This window comes from Macaca nemestrina, chromosome 4, assembly GCF_043159975.1.
Source record: "Macaca nemestrina isolate mMacNem1 chromosome 4, mMacNem.hap1, whole genome shotgun sequence".
Taxonomy (NCBI): Eukaryota; Metazoa; Chordata; class Mammalia; order Primates; family Cercopithecidae; genus Macaca; species Macaca nemestrina.
In genome coordinates, this window is record NC_092128.1 from 99,916,112 (window position 1) to 99,933,344 (window position 17,233).

The 17,233-nt window shown below is 43.5% G+C and overlaps 1 protein-coding gene and 1 long non-coding RNA gene across 8 annotated transcripts in view; one reads left to right on the top strand and one right to left on the bottom strand.

Annotated features, from left to right (window-relative positions):
* LOC105475791 (uncharacterized) overlaps positions 1-7,775 on the bottom strand; it is a 44,930-nt gene extending 37,155 nt beyond the window's left edge. For all 3 annotated transcript variants that reach the window (XR_011622262.1, XR_011622264.1, XR_011622263.1), the window contains exons 1-2: positions 7,648-7,775; positions 6,724-6,882 (exon numbers count right to left, since the gene is read on the bottom strand). This is a non-coding gene — a long non-coding RNA (uncharacterized lncRNA). The remainder of the gene's footprint in view (positions 1-6,723; positions 6,883-7,647) is intronic.
* The window catches only part of LOC105475787 (chimerin 2), a 314,261-nt gene that overhangs the window by 42,358 nt on the left and 254,670 nt on the right, over positions 1-17,233 (top strand). The window contains exon 1 of one of the 5 annotated variants that reach the window (XM_071094982.1): positions 9,232-9,472. The exons of the other annotated variants lie outside the window; for them this stretch is intronic. Within the exon in view, the coding sequence (XP_070951083.1) occupies positions 9,421-9,472 (52 nt within the window). The 5' untranslated portion in view covers positions 9,232-9,420. Of the gene's footprint in view, positions 1-9,231; positions 9,473-17,233 lie in introns of those variants that run through there. 5 annotated transcript variants of the gene reach the window in all.

Below are 17,233 nucleotides of genomic sequence, written 5' to 3' on the forward strand. Positions count from 1 at the left end.
CTTAGGAGATCATGTAGGTCACAGCAGAGGCTCTGTCACTCTGAGTGCATGGGACATCATTGGAAGGTGCTGAACTGGCAATGATGCGACCTGACTTTTATTTTCATATGATCGGTCTGGCCTCTGTACGGAGAAGGGACTACAGGAGGCATGGGCAGAATTAGATGCAGCATTTACGAGACTGTTCCAATAATCTAAGAGGGAGATGATTGCTCAGGCCAGAGTGATGGCAGTGGGAGTCAGATATACTTGAATTCTGAAGGGTTTGAAAGTAGAACTAGAACAGGATTTGCTGATGGTCTGGACATGGGGGTGAGAGGATGTGGAATCAGGGATAATCTCAAAGTTACTGGCCTGAGCAACTGGAAGAATGAATAGAGGTGCCATTAACTGAGATGGAAAAGATGTTAGGAGAAGCAGGTTTGGGGAAACCATCCATAGTTCCACTGGGGCATGTTCAGTTTGATATGCCCATTAGACATGTCAAATAGGCAGTTGGATAAACAGATCTGGAATTCAGAAAGAGGTCCTGGCTGGAGATATGAAATTTTACACACACACCCCCCTCAAAAAGCCATCCACCGTCACACTTTCTAAAAAATCTGTCACATTAATTCTAGCCTTCATTCAACCCTACCTTTCGTATCACTTTCCTACCTTGGCCTAAGTCTCAAAGTTCTTACAGAAAGCTCTTGTCCCATTGGTTCAGGGCTTCTTCCCACATTCTGATCTGATTCCTCCAGATGACATGTCCTTGCCTCAGTACTTGGATTCTCTTGCTGAGCCTAGCCCGAGCTGCAAACTCCTTTGCATAGTGCTCAGAGAGGTGAAGTAATTGAGTGAGGGGAGGAGTGTGGGAAACTGCAGAGCACATGCCCCACCTAAAGAGGGCAGCACTGGTCCCCTCCGACGAAGCGCTCCCACCAGCAATAGGGACCCATTGTTGCCCGTTCTTCTAGTTAAGCTAGAAATGTAGATTATTTTTAAAAAATGCCATAGTCTGCAAATTTTTAGACATTGGCAGCTAACTCAAACTTTTTTTAAGACCCTGTGAGCCAAACAAAATATATCTGGGGCCACATCCAGCCCACAGGCAGCCACCCTTTTACCAATGATGATCCCACTGGATGGGCTGACTGGCTGGATTTGGCATTTGGACCTTGGATGGAGCCAGTTGGGGTATCCACCTTGGGCTTCCCTAGTGCAGGCTGAGGCCATGAACCACCGCACCCTAGGAAGGCTCCTGGGGCACACTGTCCCCTGAGCCTGGCCCCCAAGGACCTGCTTCTCTGAAAAGGAGGATGAGGCACCTTCCCCGGAAACTATTTGGAGAGCATTTGGCCCCCTTTCGCCTTCACCTCTTCCCTGCAGTGTTGTATCTCGCTTCAAGAGCAGAATGAGTATTGATTCCATCTCTGAGGCAAGACAGGTAGGGGCTATTGAATCAGCATATCTGACATCTGTCTTAAATGCTTGATGGTGAAAAAGATTGCAAAATCATAGCTGAATGACAGTCTGAGGGAGAAAGCTAGTCTTGGGCAGGTAGAAGAAACTATATATTTTTTCAACAATTATTTATTGAATACCTGCTAGGGACCAGTTATTTTACTATGTGCTGTGTGTACAGAAAAAAGATAAAATGCCATCTACTCCTATGAGATTCACAGCCTCTTGGAGGAGACAAATATGAAAAGAAACAAATCATAGCATCATGAAAAGAACCACAGGCCAGCAATGCCACAGACCACAGATGAGGGTGGGGGCGGTGGGGTGTGGGAGGGGTGTCAAGGCGTTTTGGGAGCAGTGGTATTGCAGGACTTTTTCTTTCTTCTTCTTCTTCTTCTTTTTTTTTTGAAACGGAGTCTCACTGTGTCACCTAGCCTGGAGTACAGTGAGGCAATCTCAGCTCACTGCAACCTCTGCCTACCAGGTTTAAGTGATTCTCCCACTTCAGCCTCCCGCACAGCTGGGATTGCAGGTGCATGCCACCACACCCGGCTAATTTTTGTATTTTTAGTAGAAACGGGGTTTCACCATGTTGGCCAGGCTGGTCTTGAACTGCTGACCTCAAGTGATCCTCCCACCTCGGCCTCCTAAAGTGCTGAGATTACAGGTGTGAAACACGTGTCCGGCCTGTACTTTTTCTTAGTTCAGTCAGAGATGGGGTTCTTTGTCCCATGGCCACAAAAATTCAGGCTCACAGACAATTTGAATGGTGACTAAAACAGGGTTTTATTGGGTGAAAAGGAAGAAAAGGGGGAAACAGGGACTCTCACTAGGCCAGAGTCCCTGCTAGAGTGCTTCCCACCTGGCCTTTGGAATCTCAGGTTCCACATAGGAAGAGGAGGGGCCAGGCTCCTCCCCAATGCAAACTGGGCAAACTTCCCAAGGTTCCATCCCAGTGTGCATTCCCCTGGTGCGCTGGCTGGTTAGAGATTCTCTGGGGACCCCCTCCTACCTGGCTGTCTCAGTGGTAGCTGAGCCAAGTTTTGGAAAATTAAAAGGAGTCTACCAGGCAGACCATGGGGGGAAAGCCTTCTAGAACATGGGGGCAGTTTAGGAACTCTGTAGTCTTAGTGACAGTCACACTTCTCCTTAAAGGGTGAAGGAAAGGGCAAAGCTGGGCAGGAGGGGAGGGAGAAAGGGTAGGAGAGAGTGCCAGGTAGTAGGTCCTGAAGGAACTTGTCCAGCAGGAGGAAAGGAGGCCTCACAGTTTCCCATCTGCTAGATGGGCTAGTGGCAAACTAGAGGGCTGAGTGGCAAACATAATTTTAGTTTGAGAGGTAAACAAACAAATAAACAAAAATCTCCTTTCTTCTCCCAAAATTTATGCCAAGAGGAGAGCCACCATCCACTGAGGCAACTTAAGAAGAAAATTTGATGTAATCTTCATTAATTACCTAGAGATCTCATGCTATGCATGTAAGATATGAAACATAATAAGAATATCAGACACTTCCATGCTGTTTACCATGTGCAAGGCATTGTCCCGAGGGCTCTATACAGAGATGCATTTGTAGAGCTCATTTAATTCTCACAACCACCCTATGGTTGTGTAACTCTTTTATTTCTCTTTGTAGTTAAGAGACTTGCCCAAAAGTCATATAGCTTATGAGTGACAGAAACAGGCATGGAAACTAGGTAGGCTGCCTCTATAGGACATGTATCTATTTCTGCCACGTCACAGTCCTCACCAAAGGCTTTGGAAGGCAGATAGCAAACCTCCAGCAACCAGAGACTGTGCTACTGTGTCTGTAATAAAACTATCTCTCTGGCATTGTTGAAAGTAAAAATTAAAAGTGCCAATCATCAGAGACCCTGCTTTAATTCAAAGGTCTATGGGAGCTGCACATTTAACTGTGGCTGCCCTCTGTATAGTACTGGCTGTGATGTCAACACTGTGTGTATATGAAATCCTTCAGCCAATAGCAGCATCTTCAAGGCATCAGCAGTTTGTCTTGGTGGAAGCGGAATGGGCCTCTCAGTTTTTTACACATTTTTTTTTCTTTCTAGAACTGGGTTCAGGTGGATAGGCTCCAAATAGAATACCATGCCAATGCCAATTATATTCAGAAAGTATTGCAATTTCTCATTGATGCTTATTTACATTAATTAAGAGCAAACTTAGATAAAGAAGGGTACAAGTTTAAATGCTAAAATCCTGAAGTGAGATACTTTGTAGTCTGGAAAAATATACAGAACTGACTTTCCTTCTGGAAAAAAAAGAAAAGGAAAAAACGTGAAAGATTCAGATGACATTTCTATGAGGAAAGCAGTAATTGTGGTTCTCAGGGTGAATGCTTGTCTTTTTATTTCATGACAACTTTTTTTTTTTCCTGGAAATGAGCTTTAAACCTTCCACACATGTTAAAAAATACTCTCACATGCAGGGAAAGAGATTAATTTTATTAATACCTTAATTATTGATATAATTAACAAGCAAGCATACAAATAAATATCACTGAAGGAGATATTTGTGAAAAATTTTTAATGGACGTATTTTGTGTTTTCTGTGAGCTGGCTTAGTTCTATTAGAATTCTATTTTAATCTAATCAGTCAATTACTAAGTTTTGTAAATACGGCATGGGGAGGATTTTACTTTTCAAAAAATGGAACTCAATTTTTTTAATGTTATGGTAAAACTCCAAGAACAAAAAAAGCAACCTTTTAAAAATATGCGACTTCTTTTGTTCTTATGCCTCATTTTTCATAGAACAATTCTATTCCTGGCATTTTCCACCCAATTTGAAACCATCATAGTCTACTGAATGTAGATGCACTTCACTTTGGGTCACAAGTGTAATCCTGAAAAATTGAGGAGCAGTCAGAGTTTTCTAAGTTGAATCATCTAAACTGCATGCCCTCTTTTTTCCAAGGGGAGTCTATGGGGAGTCCTTTGGGGAAATGAATAAAACCGTTTATATGACAATATCTTCATTTGCCTATTTTTACATTCAGATTTTGATCTATCAGTTTATTATAAAGTAGGGAGTTTATAATAGTTTATTATAATTTTACTTTGTGTATGTTGTACAGATTTTGAATGAGAAGGATCTTAAAATACTCCAGAAATTTTTTTGCAAAATATTTCCAGGTAGGTGCTCATCACTGGTTGGGGTGGGACAAATTAGAAGAGACAGTCAGGGAGAATTTCACCAAGCCTCCATGCTACAGAGGGAAAGAGAATCCAAAATTCCCACATTCGTTGTTAGCATTCTTGCCAGTGTATCCTTTCAGTGTTGAATACATAATTTAAATAAGTCTGAAGTTAATTACAGTTGATCTCCATCACAACTCTATTTTTAGATGTCAAAGTGCACCCAAGTCAAACTACCAGTTAAGATCTGGCTGATCTGAACATTCAGTGCCTCTCTTTTTAAAAAGAAGTTGCTCCTGTAACAGTACACTGGATTGTTCTATTGTTAACACTAAGGAGGGAACTTCCTGATTTTTTTCTTCATTTTTAGTTAGTGGTTTCTAAACTAAAAAGGAAACATTGAAGTGCTTAGTTTCATTTAATGGTGCTGTGGGTTAATGCATTATTTTCTTTCCCCACACCCACTTTCCCCTTTCCTTGTCCTCATCTTAAGCGATGTGTTTACTTATTGATGCTCTCGGGCTCTCATTTCCGAGTCTGGGATTTCCCCTTCTGCTTCTCAGTTGTAATTTTCATGAGCAGACAAGGTGGCATAGAGAACAGATAGAGGTGGCCCTGGGTAACCCCTCTCATTGGCTGGTGACAGAATGTCTAAGACCATGACAGATAAAATTCACCTCCCACACAGAGGGATGCACCAACCAAGTGACTCTTGTAAGTGACTGAGTCCTCCCTCAGTCATTTCTGCTATTCTCTGTGGGAATTTCAAAGCAAGCATTTTTGTATTAAGGCAGCAAAGTGAGGGCTTGAAGTCTGATAGGTTTCACCTCTAGGGGCAGCGCCGACTGTCGGCAGATACTGAAGCTCTGCGTTGAGGATGGTGAGGCTGGACCCGCACCACCAGGAAGGAGCCCCAATCGATTAGAAATATCTGCCTTGGGTGAGGAAAAAGGAAGTGGTGCACGTGTGTGCCATATGTTGTCATCTCCCTGGTACTACATGTGCGCCATGTATTGTCATCTCCCTGGTATGGAGCTTACAGATCTTGACTGGTAATCAGGAAACTGGGGTTTTCATCCCAATTCTGCCATAATGAGCAGAGTAACCTTGAGCAAGTTAAATTCCCTTGCTTCGGTTTTCCAGTCTTTTAAGGAGGTGTGAACTCTCCCTCTATATGAACCTTCCAGATCTCAAACTCTGTGATCCCAGGCCCCATCACTTGTGGCTGTCCATTGTTCATGAGATAAGTACTGAATCTTCATCTTGGTCTTTAGCTCTCTCTCAGTCTGGCTTTACACTACTTTTCAGGCTGTGTCTTCAATTTCTTGTTCATACTGACCAGGCCAGATTACCTATGGTTTCTTGAATATGCCCCACACTTTCCTGTATTGATTTCTTCAGTAAAGTCTCTACCTGCAATGCGTTCTGTCTTTCCCTCTTCTCTGCTTATTAAAATCCTACCTATTTTTTTTTATTAAGACTCTGAGCCTCATAGAATTTCTTCTTTATGGGAACTTTATTACTTTACTATTTATTACAGTTGACTGTGGATTTTTCAAGCGGTCCTTAACTAATCTGTAAATACAAAGTAGATAGGATCTGTGTTTCAAGCATCCAGTGTCCATGGACTTTCTTCAGTGTCTAATCAGGCTAACAAAAGGTAGTGAACATTTCTTTAAAGAGGAAAACAGAAACCAAGGAACGGTAATAGAAATAAAGTGGCAAGGAGATAAATTTAAGTCAGCACATACTTAGTATCTTTTGAATTTGGGCAAAACAAGGTGGCAGGTATTTCAGTGGGGACAAGTAAGAGTAAGAAATAGTCTGTTTTCAAGAAGCTTATAATGTAATAATGATAATGATAATATCTTCCATTTATTTTATGCATTTTTAACCACATCCTTTACGTGCATTATGCATTCCTAGAACAACTCTGCAAGGTATTATCATCTCTATTTTACCGATAACAAAGATGTAGGCCACAGAATTTAAGGGATTTGCCCAAAGCCACACAGCCGGTACATGGATGCCTGGCTTGAGAACCTGAGCTAATTCCAGGACTGACATTGCCTCCCTGGTTGGGACTGTATGACAAGGACTGGCAGCACCCTGTGCACACACTTACCACTTTCGTATTTCCATGCCTTTACTCTGCTCTTCGGGCCACTTGAAACACTTCTCTTCCACACCTCTCAGCCTGTGGAAATGCTTTCCATGCTTCAAATACGTCTTGGATATTTCCTTGTTGAAGCCTTTGCTGCTGGGCTCCTGATAATGAGGGACTCTGTACACGTAGGCAAAATGAATGCATTAATGCCAACTTCATCTTCTTTTCCATTAGGAAGGCTCTAAGGGTGAGGTAAGGATATCTAATAAAACGTGACCAGGGAATTTTGTTTCATTCAACAAACATCCATAGAGCACTTGGCAAAGTCTTGGTAACATACCAAGGAAGTTGTGTTACCAAGAGGAAGACCCCTAGTGTAAAGCAACTTTCCCCTGCTTTCTAGAAGAGTCTGTGGCAACACCCACGATGACATCAACCTATGGGATTTATGCTGCTTGGAGAGAATTGCTTCTTGTCTCAGGCAGAACAAGAGAGGTTCCCAGAGACCTCTTGTCTCTTTCCTGGTCCTGGTCCACGTGGCTGGGAGGGGTGGGGGTAGGTGGGCACTGATGTGGAGTGGACAGTCTCAGAGGGACTTGTTTGCTGGTAGTTGCTAAACCAGAATAGTCTTCTGGGAGACCATCAGAACTTCTTCCCTCCTTGTTTCCAAGGAGTGAAGGGTCAAAGTAAAGCCATCATTGGCATAGTTTCTATTCACTGATCTTCCTGTTAGTAAGTGATGAGTTTGATGTGTGATCCATATGGCTCACAGGGGTCATTGAGCACCTGCTTGCAGGTGCTGTGGAGTCAAAGGTAAATAAGGCACATCCATGGCTGAAACATAGCTCACGTAACTTAAGTACATGTCTTAGTCCATTCAGACTGCTATAACAGAATATCCTAAACTAGGTGGCTTATCAACAACAGAAATTTACTTCTCACAGTTCTGGAGGCTGGAAGTCCAAGATCAGGGCACCTGCAGATTTAGTGTCTGATGAGAGCCTTCTTCCTCATAGATGGTGCCTTTTCACTGTGCCCGCACATGGTGGAAGGGATGAGGGAGCTCTCTGGGGCTTTTATAGGCACTAATCCTGTCATGAAGGGCCAGCCTTTGTGACCTAATCACCTTACAAGGGTCCCACCTCCTACTACTATTACCTTGGGGGTTAGGATTTGGCAGAGACACACTCACTCAGTCCATAGCAGTGTAGAGTGGCATGCATCATGTGGGGGTCATAATGGAGTTGTGTACCTTGTGTTGTATGAGATCAGAGGAGGGTGTAGGGTCTATTGAGCCTGGGAGTGTCAAAGAGTATTTCATGGAAGTGGTGGCACCTTTGCATGGAATTGAAAGATGGATGGGATTTCACCAGGCTGAGAATGGGGGATAGGAGGGCACTCCAGGAAGAGGGAACAGCAAGTGCAGAGGTAAGAGTAGGGAGAGAAGTTTGGCATCTGGAGCTTGGGGAGTGAGATGAGAGGCATAGTAAGAACCATAAATTTTGGATTTCTGTTGCAAATATTGCTGATATTTATGCAATCACACAGTGACCCAAAGTTGCCAGAACAGGCATTTCCTCCCTGCCACATGTGTCACATAGGCCTGGCTGCCTCCTTTCACCCTTCTCCGGCACTCAGGGAAGTGGCTGCCCACACCTCCACAGAATCAGGTGACCATTTGCCCCGGGGCCACATGCTTCCCCCAGCCTTCTGCCCACAGCCAGCCTGACCTGCTTCCTGAGCTCAGCTTGCCAGAGACTGCCTCAGCACCCCAGCATTGTGCAGTGTCTGTGAAGTGGCTGAGAAGGGGCCATAATTTATTTGTTCTTCCCCCTTGCAAAGATTGTCAGCCCCTGGGTTACAGAAAACAAAACAAAATACACAAAAAAGCCTCACCACCCTGGTGGTGCCTCACGAGCCCTGCCCTTTCACAGCCAGCCTTGACCTTGGTGGTATCACTGCCTGATCCACTGGGAAAGGAGCCTTGACGCTATTCTGTTGTTTCCTCTGCCAGCTTTCTTTTTCCATGGCTTTGCTTTCCAATTAAAAACACAGCAAAGCAAAACAAAAATCATGCAGCCCCAAAATCCTCCCTGCTCTTTATCCTCAGGTGGTCAGTGCTTACACTGTTTTTTATTTTAGTTGAGTCGTCATTTTTATAGAAACAGCATCATTGCATGTGAAACCATGTGCTTTCTCTGCCTTGTTCAGGCACTGATGCCTGAGCAGGCCAGTCCACCATGTCTGTAAGAGCAGAGCTCAGAGACCAGCCAGCTGGCAGTGGGTTTGAGGAGGGCTGGAGGGCATCTGGAGCTTGGAAAGTAGGCCCTGTGCCTTGCAGCGAAGCACAGACATTAGATCTGATCTGACTGTGTTGCAGGTGATGGGAGCAAGTCTGGCCAGGCAGCTGAAAGTGTGGGCCAGAGCATCTGGAGAGAAAGTACTATAGCAGGCAGTGGTCCTAGCAGCTGCTGGCAATATCAGGAAGAAGTGACACGTGCTATCGGACCAGAAACCTGAGCTCTAGACTGGCAGCCACATGGGACACTGGGCCTTTCAGTCAGACCTGCCTTCAGCCTGCTCCCTTGCCAGCCTGCGACCCTAGTCTGCCTGCAGCTCATTAACCAAGTCTCCCACCCTGTTGTCTGCAGCTTTCAGTTCTTCCTCTTCACTGCTGCTGTTGTGACATTAGTTTGGGCCCTGCGTCTCACCCGGATGACCACGATCAACCTGCTGATGAATTCCCTGCCTGGAGTCTCCTCATCAGGTCTGCCTTTGGGCCACTGCCAGTTGTCATTCCCCAAAACACAGTTCTGATCATGTTATTGTGCTACCCACAGAGCCCCCGGTGGTTCCCTCCCTCTTAAGCCTGGCATTTCAAGGCCTCAGACAGTCTTCTCTGCTTTTCTTGTGCTCTGAATATTTCCTGTAGATTCTTACTTTTTGTCCAGTGCTTCAAACCTGAACCCTCAGCAGCATCTACTGGGGAAACAAAACATACAGTTCTCAGGCTCTACTTTGAGAGACACACACCAGTAAGTTGGGTGCTGGAACCTGAATACTTCATGATTTAAGCTCTGTCCATGTGACTCTGGAGATGAGCTGGGTTTAGAATCCTGTGTCTCTGTCATGCCATTCCTGTACCCTGTGTGCCCTCTCCTATCACTGTGTGCTCTCTCCTATCACTGGGCCTATCTGTTCTTCTTGTTCCAGATCAGTTGTTACTTCCTCTTGAGGAGTTCTGTGATTCCCGTAGTCAAAAGCAATTTCTTCTTTTGCCCCTGTATTGGTCAGGGTTCTCTAGAGAGACAGGCTCAATACGATAGCTAGCTAGCTGGATAGATATAGAGATAGGAGAGGGGATTTATCTGGGGGATTGGCTCATGTGGTTATAGAGGCCGAGAAGCCCCATGACAGCCCATCTGCAAGCTGGAGACTCTGGCATGCTGGTAGCATGGCTCAGTCCAAGTCCAAAGGCCTCAGAGCCAGGGAAGCTGATGGCATAACTCTCACTTTGAGGCCAAAGGCCTGAGGACCGGCGGGGCTGCTGGTGTAAGTCCTGGAGTCCAAAGGCCAGGGAGCCTGGGCTTGTTGTTCAAGGACAGGAGAGGAAGAGTGTGTCCCAGCTCCAGCAGACAGATGGACACTTTCGCCTTTTCTCGGTTTTTGTTCTTTCCAGACCCCCAGCTGGTTGGATGGTGCCTGCCCCCATGGAGGGCTGATCTTCCCCACCTAACGCACTCAGACTCACATGTCAACCTCCTCTAGAAACACCTTCACAGACACTCCCAAAATAATACTTTACTAGGTTTCTTTTCTAAGTGTTCTTTAACCAGGCAAGTTGAAACCTAACCGTCACAACCCCCTAGATTGTCCTGCGGCCTTTCTGCTCTAAGCCATTTGTCTTTTTCTTGCTGGAATACAGGTTATTTGAGTGTAGAGAATGTATTCATCCACGTGTATCTTGCAGCTTCCAGGAAAGCAACTTAAGCTTAATAACCACTCCAGTGTGAAAGATATTATGGAATAAATTGTCAAAAAATACAGATATTACATTTACCTTTGTGATATTTTACATCTATAAGGAAAAAATAGGAAAGATGTTTCAGGAATTGTAGCGACATGAATACCAATAACCAATTCCATTCTTTAAAAGTGTAAAAATGTGAATTTAAACAAGTGGCAATTTTAGTTGTAAAACCATGTATAAGAATTACCTTTTCTTCTACTCTCTTGCCTGGTAAAGAGAGTCTAAGGCTTCTGAATATATCTGCATGGCCAAGACCTTACCGACTTAACCTTATTTAACACGAGACGTGATTTTATTGTTCATCTGCAACTATGTTGTCTGTTATATTTGCTTCTGTTCACTACCAGAGACATCAGTTAGCTCAGATTTCTATTAACAGGCATAATGTCATGGCACTCCCTGGGATGAAAGAAAGAGAGCAGGAATTAGCCATTTGTAGCTTTTACGGCACCACCTTTATCGATATATTCTCATTTTAAAATATCCTTTTATCTGCATTGCAAAAATGAAATTATATAGCCATTACCAAAATTAGATAGGAGATTCATTGAATCAGAAGTGCTTTCTTTCTAATCCTTAAATGACCAAAGTGTTCTTCTTTGATAATTCTATAACAGAGTTAAAATTCTTTTTTATCCTGAAATGTTACAGATAGGAGATTAACCTAGTTATGCTTCACGCATGTAAGGAGTGCATGTCTCACGGAATCAGGCAGCAGCAACAGAGGTTTCTGATGTAGGAAGGTACAGAAGACATGAGACTTTCATTAATTAGAGCATGACTCCTTAAATAATATAAAAGTACTTTACAAATAATTAGCTATTTTAGACTAGGAACTCTGATTTCCGGTTAAACCTTAAGTTGCTTCCTACTTGTTGATGTCTAATAATGTACATGGAGCACCACATCTAGTAAGAAGACTCTTCCCTTTTTTTACCTGAGCTTTTTTTTTTTGAGGCGGAGTCTTCCTCTGTCACCCAGGCTGGAATGCAGTTGTACAATCTCGGCTCACTGCAACCTCTGCCTCCAGGGCTCAAGCGAGTCTCCTGCCTCAGCCTCCCAAGCAGCTGGGATTACAGGCACCTGCCACCAGGCCAGGCTAATTTTTGTATTTTTAGTGGAGATGAGGTTTCACCATGTTGGCCAGGCTGGTCTCGAACTCCTGATTTCAGGAGATCCACCTGCCTCGGCCTCCCAAAGTACTGGGATTACAGGCATGAGCCACTGCACCCAGCTTGCTTGAACTTCTTTACAATTTGGTAATATTTTGATCACTTATTGATTATGGGCAAGGATGGCAAAATTGAATAGAAATACTAAAGTTAGTCAGTAAGCATTTGTTATGTATCTACCATGCAGGATGTTTTGCAAGGGATTATGATTTAAAATAAAATACCAGACCAGACGTGTGGCTCAGGCCTGCAATTCCAGCCCTTTGAGAGGCCAAGGCTGGCAGATCGCTTGAGCCCAGCAGTTCAAGAATAGCCTGGGCAACATTGCAAAATCCTGTCTCTATAAGAAAATACAAAAGATAGCTGGGTATGGTGACATGTGCCTGTTATCCCAGGTACTTAGGAGGCTGAGGTGGGAGGATCTCTTGAGCCTGGGAGGTCAAGACTGCGGTGAACCGTGATCATGCCACTGCACTTCAGCCTGGGCAACAGAACAAGATTCTGTCTGAAAAAAAGAAAATAAAATAACATAAAATAAATAAAATACCTGCCTTCTCATAAGATTACTTTTTAGTGTTGTTATAGGGATGAGATACATATAAAGCACCAAACATGGTGAGTACTGAATAAATGCGAGGCAGTGTTTTCAAGGTAACTTTGTATAACTGACACTTACGCAGAATTTCAGAGAGAATAAGATAATTCAGACATATTAGTAATATTTGATAAACAGAGATTTCACTCTTTCCTCAACATAGTGTTGTGAGATTGAAATGAAGAGAAATATGTCAGTACATGTAAACTGTGAGTGTTTACTTTCAACTGTGAAAACGAAGCCAGATTTGGAACTAGTAAGGTATTCATCACAAAAATAGAACCTAATTATATGTAATTGAAGATAGGGCTTGATGCATGGCACTTCTTTTAGAGATTCAAACATGTAAAATAAGGGTGACAGTGGTTTTTGAAGGTGCTTTAAATTTTATATCCATCTAAACAATCTTACACATGCTATATATACTGAAATAGGCCAAATTCATTATCATTAACCCACAAACAGCAATAGAAAGCCTCTGGGTTAGGAGAGAAACTGAGGTTTAGGTAAAAATTTTGCTACTGTGGTGAGTTGAATAATGTCCCCCCAAATTTACGTCCATCCAGAACCTTAGAATGTGAACTTATTTGTGATCTCATTATGCAAATTGGGCATAATACCACATAAGATTACACAGGATTTAATTTTTTTTTTTTTTAGACAAATTCTTGCTCTGTTGCCCAGACTGGAGTGCAGTGGCGCAATCTCAGTTCACTGCAACCTCCACCTTCCAGGTTCACAAGATTCTCCTGCCTCAGCCTCCCGAGTAGCTGGGACTATAGGCACCCACCACCATACCCAGCTAATTTTTTGTATTTTTAGTAGAGATAGGGTTTCACCGTGTTAGTCAGGATGGTCTCGAACTCCTGACCTCGTGATCCGCCTGCCTCGGCCTCCCAAAGTGCTGGGATTACAGCTGTGAACCACTGCGCCCGGCCAATTATACAAGATTACTTGAGATAGTCTGCAAGTACTTGGGACATGCACAGATGGTATTTATTTGCTGTTTGTCTTAAATTGCATTCTCATGCATCTTATAGAGAATGAGATTTCAGTTTAAGGAGAAGAAAAAATATTTTCTACAGGACCATCCAAACATGTAAGTGGCTTTTCATGGGACAGTTTCCCATCACGGGAAAGACATAAGTCGATTCTTAGTCATCCAGAATGTTAAAGACAGTATATCAGTTAGAGACTGAGTTTCAGTCCATATAACAACAACTCAACTATAGGGGCTTCATCAAATAGGGATTCCCAAGAAAGTTTTCATGTAATAAGATGTGCTAAACTGTGTCTTCAAGGCTGATGTAGAAGCCTCCTGATGCCATCAGGGACCCAGGCTCCTTCTCTCTTCCGGCCTGTCATCCTTACATGTGGCATTCATCCTTGCTGCCTGAAGATGGCTGCCCTACCTCCAGCCTCACTTGCTCCTTCCAGCAGGAAGAAGTGTCAAGGAGGAAGAGGTGGCTCATGTTAACAAGGCAAAACTTTTCCAGAAATCCTCAACACATTCAGCTGGATTCTTATTGAATAGAACTGGGTCACATGACCTCTAATAAATGTGAGAGTGTCTGGGAAATTTAGTTTTTAGCTGGATTCGGTGGTGCTCTGAACAAACTAGGCATTCTATTTGTGAGGAAGCAGGGAATTATGGATTTGGAGTAGGAAACTAGCAGCATCTGCTATAAAAGGGACTCTGGAATAGGTGGGAGATTGGGCTAGATGAGCTTTCCAACTATAAGATTCAAAGATGAACTTAATAGATTTCCTACCCTCAAGGCATCAACAGTTTATATTGGAGGCAGCTTTTAGAGTCAACTATGTGAATTTAAATTCAGTTTTATCCCCTACTAGGCATAAAATTCTGATCATGGGCAAGTTATTTATCCTCTCTGAACCTTAGTTCCTTCAACTGTAAAATAAGGATGATGGTGTCTGTTATTTTGATAATTATATGAGTTACATATTTAAAGTGTCAATTTTAGTGTTTGGTAGGAGTAGATGCTAAATAAATGTAGCTTTTTTTTTTTGAGACGGAGTCTTGCTCTGTTGCCCAGGCTGGAGTGCAGTGGCATGATCTCGGCTCACTGCACCCTCTGCCTCTAGGTTCAAGAGATTCTCCTTCCTCAGCCTCCTGAGTAGCTGAGATTACAGACACGTACCACTGCGCCCAGCTAATTTTTGTATTTTTAATAGAGACAGGTTTTCACCATGTTGGTCAGGCTGGCCTCAAACTCCTGACCTCATGATCCATCCGCCTTGGCTTCCCAAAGTGCTGGGATTACAGGTGTGAGCCATCACGCCCAGCCACTATTCTTTTTCTACTAGATTGTAAGCTCTATGAAGGCAGGAGCTGTGTCTTATATGTGCACCATGGTCATCTCAGTACCTGGTACACAGTACCCCTTTAATAGATCCTTGTTAAGTGAATGCTAGTCTACAAAGCTGATATAAAACATATTCAAAGTAACTGAGACTTGCCATTTCTCAAGTGAAATTTGAGGCGTGTACCTGAAGCACTTTCTGTGACAATGAGGAGGAGACACTACATTAAGGATTAAAAAACCTAAGGTATAAGATAAGAAGTTGTTTTGATTAATGTTGTTAGTTGCAGACAATGGAAGCCACTCTAAGGAGTTTAAGCAGAAAATGACTTATGACAGGGTTTTAGGGACCTTAGAGAACCAGGACTGCTCTAGTAGTAACTCCCTTGGCACCACCACTCACACCCAGCATTGGTTACCAGGGACTGGACATGAGAATCTCTGCGAACTGCCCCAGAAAAATCACACATACTAGGTCTCTAGGAGGGGCCGATCTCTTTGTACAGCCACTACTTGGCACCATCTCCTTTCAGATGTCATGTAAATGTGTCTGCTCCTCAGAGCTTGGGTCACATTTAGACTTGTTGTTGCCAGGGAGTCTCGGAAATGTAGTTTTTAGCTTTCCAGTTTCTGTAGTTCAAGCGGGTTTGCTAAAAGGAGATTGGTCAGAGTGCTCAGCTAACAATGCACAGTGTCTAGCTGTGCAGTGTCTGGAAGTCATTCTGAGCAATGGCATGCAGTTGTCCCACCAAGAGAGCTTGCAGGTCATAGAGCATCGAGACCACTGGGAGGAGGTACTAGAAGACCAGGGGAACACAGTAAAGAGTTCAGGTCCATTTACCCCAGGAGCCTGCCAGACAGGCACCCAGGAATGTACAGTGGGTTACTAATGGTCATAGAGAGCGGCAGAAGAGGAGAGGGGTAGAAGTAATTTTCCCTGGGCATGCCTGGTGGATTGTGTGCGGAGGGAGACCTGCTTCTACATTTCCCTTTGCCTGGTCACTGTCTCAGGCACTCAGTTTCAGACAGGCATGTGCCTCCAGGAAAGGCCATCAAGCTCACTTCAGAGCCCAGCCAGCCCCATCCCAGCAGTGTCAGGATGGCAAAGGCAGGGCTCCTGTGGCAGCTGTGCAGTGCGACTCTTGTGGCCTGGCCCATGTGACCCCCAACCAGTCCTAAATCTTAGGGCGTGGGAAGGAATAATCACAAGGCAAGGAGGAGACGGAACACCCTCCACACTGAGAAACCTTTGTTAGAACCTTCCAGCCATGAGGTCAGAGGAAGAAGCTGAGTGATCTCTTAAAAAAATACGTGTATATGTATCAGTTGGGGGTTTTCTTTTCTCTTGTCTTCCTTTTCAATCTACGTTTGCATTTTATAGACCATGTCATACAGGCAATGGGACAACTGGGCAATTAGTTGGAACTGATCTTGCAGACAGCCAAGACGGCAAGCTGGGTGACTCAAGTTCAGAATGGGTTTTTATAAAAACAAACAGCCATGATTGATGTCTCCCTTCCCATCTTTTATATATTCTTTTTTGTAGGCAGTTGTGGAGAATTGGACTGGTTTACTGACATCATTTCTGTCTTTGCAGGCTGATTTCATCTTAGTCCTTTACACAGATATACCTTCTGTAAGGACAGAATCTATCAAAGCAACTTGCGGCATGCAAAAACCATTATCTGGAAACTGATTCAGTTTAATGCTATTAAATGCAATCAGAAGTTACCAAGCCTCTTACTGGAACGCTCTTCCAAATGTAACTTAATCCAATTTACCTTTCCTTTGGTATTTAAGTTCCTGATAGCCAGAGCAGACATTTCTCAGACAAGAGTGATTTGACTTGTAACACGTGTCTTTTTTCTTTCTTTTCGTTCATGTTAGCAGCTAGGTGTGATGTTACAGTGAGCTTCTACCTTTAAGTTATAGTCAGCTCTAGACCCAGTGAGAGGCTGCCATGCCATAAACTTGATTTAAATGCCATGGTGTGCCAGATGTTTTTGTGTGAACGAATGAGACATAGCCCTGCCCTCAAGACTGAGATAACTTCTCAGTCTATTTCAGAATCACAGAATCATGTGACAGTGTGAGAATACTTTATCTCTAATAAAGCTGGAGTGTAATGACTCATTCTCACATAGTTTTAATGTTTCTTTATTGATTCCAAGTGTTCTTTCTTGACAAGAAAAGGTTTGTATGTGAACATTCGAAAGAGGAGCAACAGGCATTTTTTGTTCTTCCATTTGAACACAAGAACAATATTTTAACCTTTACCTTGTGATTTTTGGGTGTATGCAGTTCTGCTTGCCTCTAGGTGATTTAGTTATTTGTTTCTGATCTCATTACAAAGAGGTGGTAGAAGCTGGGTGGATCTCTTCATTTCCTAGTATCTTCTGCCGGAAGC